Source organism: Saimiri boliviensis, chromosome 6 (genome assembly GCF_048565385.1).
Source record: "Saimiri boliviensis isolate mSaiBol1 chromosome 6, mSaiBol1.pri, whole genome shotgun sequence".
In the NCBI taxonomy this organism is placed as follows: domain Eukaryota; kingdom Metazoa; phylum Chordata; class Mammalia; order Primates; family Cebidae; genus Saimiri; species Saimiri boliviensis.
The window spans coordinates 117,792,015-117,799,865 of NC_133454.1; the positions used below are offsets into that span (position 1 = coordinate 117,792,015).

At 40.3% G+C, this 7,851-nt stretch overlaps 1 protein-coding gene across 1 annotated transcript; it reads right to left on the reverse strand.

Moving 5' to 3' along the window:
- Positions 1-6,538: 6,538 nt before the first annotated feature.
- LOC101029178 (olfactory receptor 9I1) lies at positions 6,539-7,483 on the reverse strand. Its single transcript, XM_003920145.1, has one exon. The coding sequence runs from the start codon at positions 7,481-7,483 to the stop codon at positions 6,539-6,541; it is 945 nt and encodes a 314-aa protein (XP_003920194.1).
- Positions 7,484-7,851: the final 368 nt, after the last annotated feature.

Consider the following 7,851-nt stretch of genomic DNA (forward strand, 5'->3'; position numbering starts at 1 on the left):
CATTAATTAATGAATGTGACAGGGGTTCCAATTTCTGGGAGAAGCCTGCTCCCTTCAGTTAGAGCTGACTGCGGCAATATTAAATCCTCCTTTCTCTTCATCTAGGTAGGCAAACAGTGGGCCTGGGGATTAAAAGGCTCAGGAGGGTAAGTGGCAGACCCTGAATGACATCATTTCCCATGCTTCTCTGTGTGCTCTTCGGGGAGTGAGGACTGCCACCTTTGTGCTACTTCCTTCAGAGCTAGAAAGAAGCAAAGAGATAATCCAGATCTATTAGGTTGGTGCAAAGGTAATTGTGATTTAATTCTTTGACACATTACAGATGAAGAGGCAGACCCATGGGGTTGCGTGTCTCACTTGAGGTCACACAGCTTCTCCAACAGCAGCTAGAGGTTGTGTGGGATGCTTAGAGAGGTGGTGAAGGCAGTCAGGAGGAGGAGGCTGGGACTCCTCCTGGATTCTAGGAATAGACTCATCTATTAGCCTGGATTCAAGGAAGCCTGACTGAACTCATAGGCAGTTCTTCAGACCTCAGTAAGCCCACATGGCTTACCTGTCCATTCTATTCTGTGGCAGAACATTAAGCACCGGGTGTTCTTCAGTTTAATCACTTGCCTCTAAATATTCCCTGGGATAAGTGTTCAGTCATACAGGATATTTAACTTTGACATAAAGAAAAACTGCTTTGAGAATTGAAACTCGAAAATAGCCAAGAGAGTAGTTTTAAATGTTCTTACCACAAAAAGTGTGTATTGTAATTAACAATAACATAAATATTGTACGTATTGATATACATATCCATTGTAGAACTACTAAATCAAGCTAATTAACATGCAATAACAAAAATGTTACTATGTGAGACTTTGGGTAATTATTTACTTCCTCAGGTCTAAAGCAAGTATAACAATTCCTAATTCAAGAGGATATTGTAAAAATTAAATTAAAACAATAAATAAGAAGTAGCCAAGCACTCACTGGGTCTATGCATATTATTAAAAATTAGCTTGATTATCCCCATCAAGCTACCATTGATCTTCTCCACAGATTGGGAAAAAAAACCACCTTAAACTTCACATGGAACCAAAGAAGAGCCCACACAGCCAAGACAATCCTAGGAAAAAAGAACAGCTGGAGGCATCAAGTTACCTGACTTCCAACTATACTACAAGGCTACAGTAATCAAAACAGCATGGTACCAGTACCAAAACAGAGAAATAGACCAATGGAATAGAACAGAGGCCTCTGAAGTAACATCATACATCTACAACCATCTGATCTTTGACAAATCCACCAAAAACAAACAATGGGAAAGGATTTCCTGTTTAATAAATGAAGTTGGGAAAACTGGCTAGCCTTATGCAGAAAGCTGAAACTAGACCCCTTTCTTACATCTTATACAAAAATTAACTCCAGATGGATTAAAGATTTAAACATAAGACCTAACACCAGAAAAACCCTGGAAGAAAACCTAGGCAATATCATTCAGGACATAGGCATAGGCAATGACTTAATGACTAAAACATCAAAAGCAATGGCAACAAAAGCCAAAATAGACAGATGGGATCTAATTAAACTTAAGAGCTTCTGCACAGCAAAAGAAACTATCATTAATGTGAACTGATAACCAACAGAATGGGCAAAAATTTTTGCAATCTTAAGCACATTTATAAGAAAAAACCAAACAATCCCCTCAAAATGTGGGTGAAGGATACAAACAGATACTTTTCAAAAGAAGACATTTATGCAGCCAACAAACATATGAAAAAATGCTTATCATCACTGGTCATTAGAGAAATGCAAATTTAAACCACACTGAGATGCCATCTCATACTAGTTAGAATGGCAATCATTAAAAAATCAGGAGACAACAGATGCTGGAGAGAATGTGGAGAAACAGGAACTTTTTACACTGTTGGAGTGTAAATTGGTTCAACCATTGTGGAGGACAATATGGTGATTCCTCAAGGATCTAGAAACAGAAATACCATTTGACCTGGCAATTTCATTACTGGGTATATATCCAGAGGATTATAAAGCATTCTATGATAAAGACACATGCACATATATGTTTATTGCAGCACTATTCACAATAGCAAAGACTTGGAACCAATCCAAATGCCCATCAATGATAGACTGGATAAAGAAAATGTCGCACGTATATACCATGGAATATTATGCAGTCATAAAAACGGTTGAGTTCATGTCCTTTGCAGGGACATGGATGAAGCTGGAAACTATCATTTTCAGCAAACTGACACAAGAACAGAAAACCAAACGCTGCATATCTCACTCATAAGTGGGTGTTGAACAACGAGAACACATGGGCACAGGGAAGGGAACATCACACATGGGGCCTGTTGGGGGCAGGGCGGGGGTTGGGGAGGGATAGCAGTGGGTGGGGGGATTGAGGAAGGATACCTAATGTAGATGATGGGAGGATGGGTGCAGCAAACAACCATGGCATGTCTATACCTATGTAACAATCCTGCAGGAGCTGCACGTGTACCCTAGAACTTAAAGTATAATATAAAAAAATAATTAGCTTGATTTAGTAGTTCTACAGTGCATACATATATCAAAGTGTGATGTATACTACAAATATTTACAGTTTTTGTCAATAAAAACATAAAGGCCCAGCGTGGTGGCTCACGCCTGTAATCCCAGCACTTTGGGAGGCCGAGGTGGGCAAATCTCAAGGTCAGGAGATCGAGACCATCTTGGCCAACATGGTGAAACCCTGTCTCTACTAAAAATACAAAAATTAGCTGGGCATGGTGGCATGTGCCTGTAGTCCCAGCTACTTGGGAGGCTGAGCCAGGAAAATTGCTTGGACCCACGAGGCAGAAGATGCAGTGAGCCAAGATTTTGACACTGCAGTCCAGCCTGGTGACAGAGTGAGATTCCTTCCAAGAAAACAAAACAAAACAAAACAAAACAAAACAAAACAAAACAAAACAAAACAAAACAAAGAAAAAAAAAAGAAAAAGAGAGAATGGCTGCTTTAATGGTGCAAAATTAGTCAAAACAACAGAGCAGAGAAAAGCCATAACTGAGGAGGAGTCTCCTATCTCCCCTTGAATTCCACTATGTTGTTGCCAAGGAAAGAGAGGTGTGTGCCACTGTCTGACAGGGTGATAGAAGCCATGATTCAGGCTTCCATGCTAGTTTAGGAGTGCCGTGGGGTCTGCATTTTTATTTATTGGTATATTTAAAAGAAATATAATACATATACAAAAAAGTACCTTAAAATAAATACAGTTTTTAAAAAACTTTAAAAAAATTCTCAGTCAATTGCTATCAAAGATAAATAGAATACTTCCTCTCTCCAGAAGTTTGTTATGAGGTCCTCCCCCTTCGCAACTCTCCTTGCTCCTATATCTTGGCTGTGGTTATAATAATTTACTTGTGTGGTTTAAAGCTTTGTCATATGTGTATATATCCCTATATTATGACTTTGTTTAGCCCATTTTTCAAAAAAATTATATTGTTTCTAGGTACTTTCTTTAATAAGATGAATGTTTCTTTCTCACATAAAAGAGACCCAAGGATAGGCAGCCCAGGGCCCATATGGTGGATTAAAAAGGTCATCAGGGACTTAAGCTTCTCTTTTTCCCTGCTCTGCTGTTTTCTATGCATTGCTCTCATATTTAAGTCGCTTTATGGTCCACAATAGCTGCCAGGGCTCCAGCCATCACATCCATTCCCCAGGCCAGAAGAAAGAAAAATGAAAGGAAAGTGTTTTGAGGTTTGTGCTGTTACAACAATACTTCATGAACATTCTGAACCCATATCCTAGTGTGCATGGGCAAGAGTTTCACCACTGTGTATAGCTAGCTCACTGGAATATCTGGGTCATTGGTTGTATATTTTTTATTCCTAAAGGATTGCCAAATTACTTTATAAAGTTGTTAAACCCATTTATACTACTCATTTTTCATATCTTTGTCAACACAGTGATGTCATAGTTTTAAATTTTTGCTAACTTAGTGAACATATTGTAGTTTTAAGTGTGCATTTTCCTGATCATTCTCATGAGAATAATGCTTATTCTCAATTCCCAATGAGAATAAGCAGCTCTTCCTACGTTTATTAGCTATTTGGGTATTCTCTACCTTTGTCAATCTGGTTTTCTATTCTGAATTTCTTTTACATGTTCAACCTCACAATGTCCATGAAAACTTTTTATTAGCCCAACATGGATCAGTGCTTGTTTCTGAATCTGTCAACTACAAGATGTGTGGTGAATAATAATAATATTATTATTATACTTTAAGTTCTGGGTTACATGTGCAAAACATGCAGGTTTGTTACATAGGTATACACATGCCATTTGCTGCATCCATCACTCTGTCATCTACATTAGATATTTCTCCTAATGCTATCCCTCCCCTAGCCCCTTACCCCCTGACAGGCCCCGGTGTATGATGTTCCCCTCCCTGTGTCCATGTGTTCTTACTGTTCAACACCCACTTGTGAGTGAGAACATGTGGTGTTTAATTTTCTGTTCTTGTGTCAGTTTGCTGAGAATGATAGTTTCCAGCTTCATCCATGTCCCTGCAAAGGACATGAACTCATCCTTTTTTATGGCTGCATAGTATTCCATGGTGTATATGTGCCACATTTTCTTTATCCAGTCTATCATTGATGGGCATTTGGATTGGTTCCAAGTCTTTGGTATTGTGAACAGTGCCACAATAAACATATCTGTGCATGTGCCTTTATAATAGAATGCTTTATAATCCTTTGGATATATACCAGTAATGGGATTGCTGGATCAAATGGTATTTCTATTTCTAGATCCTTGAGGAATCGCCCCACTGTCTTCCACAATGAATTATTTTAATAAAACTGTTGTTTCCATATGGAGAGATAATGAGGATCAACTTTTCATGAAATCAAAGTTGGGTAGAGGAGTTCATATATTCATAAAATAACATATTCACTTAAAAATACATCCTTTTATTATCCTTGACTATGTGGGACATAGATACATGCACTCCACCTATCCAGTTAAATACTCACTTATTTTATTCCTTGGTACAAAGGATTGAGTTATACATTTTCCTCAGTTCATTGCTTTCATTGACTTTTACCATCATTGGCTGGTGATCTATTTTACTTTTGTCAATGGCCATTAAACTCTAGCAAGGGTCTAGGGTTGACATCAGAAAGCGAAGGAAAGGGAAGAGAAGATATGGGAGCAATCTATATTGAACGCCTGATTAGTGTTTGGCTATTTCTTATTCCTCATTTTATTTAATTTTTACAATATCCTCTTGAATTGGGAATTGTTATACTTGCTTTATGTCTGCAAAATTAAATCATTTACCCAAGCCTCATAATAAGTCAGTGGTGGAATCAGAATTCAAATTCAGTCTGACTCCATGCCTTGTCTACTGCTGTATACTCTGAGTACTCTTTGACTCATGAGGAAATACTTCCTTAATAGCAAAATGGGAATTTTACATTAAACCATGTTTTTTCCATTTGCAATAGAGTTGCCAGAAGGCTCAAATAGAAACAAGCCTGTACTAAAAAAATTCTTTCAAAAGGCTTTGGACTTAGCAGTGAAGAAAACATTCTGTTCTCAAGGGTTTTGCAGTCTGGTGCAGGAGTCATGACGACTTTCCCCTCTTACCAGATCCTCATTAGAGAGGGTAGTATTGGGTTCCGTTGTCTCTCTGTTTATCTGTCTGTGCTCTCTGATTTGCTGTTCCTGGAAACTGGATACTTGGTAGGAGAGAACTGTTCATGAGACAGGCAACAGGGTGAGGAGGTGAAGAAATGCGCCGTGGCCTTCAGAAACGAGAGACCTTGAGGAGACATTCCCAAAGGTAATATGGTTCAGTTTATCTTGAAGATACCAAAGTAACATGAAAGCAGGAACAGCAAAACCAGTAAGGTGCCAACTGATAAGGAAATTTTCAAGTTCCATTGTTCCGGCCCGAGCAAGAAGGAAGACACTCTAAGGGGGGTAAACTTCTGAAAAGAGAAGTTCATTTCTCAAACTTCCTTCCCTTGGCAGGTTGGAGACTGAGTTTTGCCTTACACAAAACTCCCTGCTTAGTGAGGTGATCAGTCCTTCATATTAAAAGAAAAAAAAAGACCAATTTGTACAATTTACAGAGCTCCCCAGATACAATCTTTGACACAGAGAAAAAAGTGGGATGGATGGGAGCAAAAACAAGAGGGAAAGGATGGCAAGCCCAGGCCTGAGTGCAGAGAGTATTGGAGCAGAATGAAATAAACTCAAGACTTATGGGACCTGAGATTCTGTAAGTTGTGACGTTAGAAAATAGCAAGAGACTGCTGAGTGCTGAGGAATGGATTGAAAGTGGAAGAAGGGGGCAGGAAGAAAGAACATGGAATTGCTGGAAACTAATTTCCCCACAGTTGTGTTTTTTCCTGTGTGCCTGGTGGTACCTACCTTCCATCTGCTCTCTATTTGTGGGTATAGGTTGATTTAATAATGGTGCCTATTGGGATATATTGATATGGGAAGAAAGCGGACTAAAACAAGAATTCCTCTCACTCAGATCTACATACTCAGGGACACCTGGAGTCTCCCAGTGACCTTTCTGAAGGTGTCTTTTACATCCTTGTTTCTTAAGCTGTAGATCAGAGGGTTCAGCATGGGGATGATCACGGTGTAGAAGACAGACACGACCTTGTCTTCCTCCAGGGATTTGCCCGAGCCGCTTCGCAGATACATGAAGATAAGTGTCCCAAAGAAAAGGGCCACAGCAGTGATGTGGGAGGCACACGTGGAGAAAGTCTTGGCCCCGCCACCTGAAGACTTCACTTTCAAAATGGTCTTGATGATGAGCAGATAGGAAATCAGGATGACCGAGGCATTGGCCAAAATCACAAAATTGCCAAAGAAGATGATGACAATCTCTCTGTTTGCTGTGTCACTGCAGGCAAGCTTCAGCAGGGGCGGGAGGTCACAGAAGAAGAAGTTGATTTGATTGTCATCACAGAAGGAGAGGGTGAAGGTGCACGTGGTACGCAGGATGGCCCCTGACACCCCACAGACATAAGCTCCTACCACCAGGCTCCAGCAGAGTCTGGGACTCATGGCCACGGTATAGAGCAGTGGGTTGCGAATGGCAACATAGCGGTCATAGGCCATCACTGCCAGCAGGAAGCACTCTGTACCTGCACAGATGGTGAAGAAAAAGAACTGGGCAGCGCAGCGGCCGTAAGAGATGACCGTTTTGCCTGTGACCAATGTGGCTAGGACCTGAGGGGTGATGACTGAGGTATAGCAGGCATCCAGCAGGGAGAGGTGGCTCAGGAAGAAGTACATTGGGTTGTGGAGTTTGACATCTACTTGGATTAAAATAATCATCCCCATATTCCCAAGAAGGGTGACTAGGTAGAAACTCATAAACACCAGGAAGAGGGGAATCTCCAATTTGGGGTGGTCTGTAAAGCCCATGAGAATGAATTCAGTTACTGTGGTGAGATTATTCTTGGCCATGGAGACAACGTGGACCATTGGTCTGAGGATGAGAATGAAATAAAAAGAATTTCAGAATTGAAGGACAGAATCTTTCCCTCTGCAGTAGACGTTTTGGTTTATAATTCTGGGCCTATTTGTAGAGCTTGTTTTTAAGCAATTCTGAAACTGGCTGATTTTCCTTGGGCATCTCTTGCATTTTATGGAACTGAGCCTTAAGCTGGTATTTCTGATTCAAATTAATTCGAGTTTACATTTGGAAATTTCTGTGAAGATAAGAGGCACACAATTCTCAGGTTTGGAAGAGACCTAGACAGCATCTGCTCTAATCCCATCTGGGGCTGGAGTCTGACTTACCACATGCCCACCACACGGTCACTCAGTTGCCA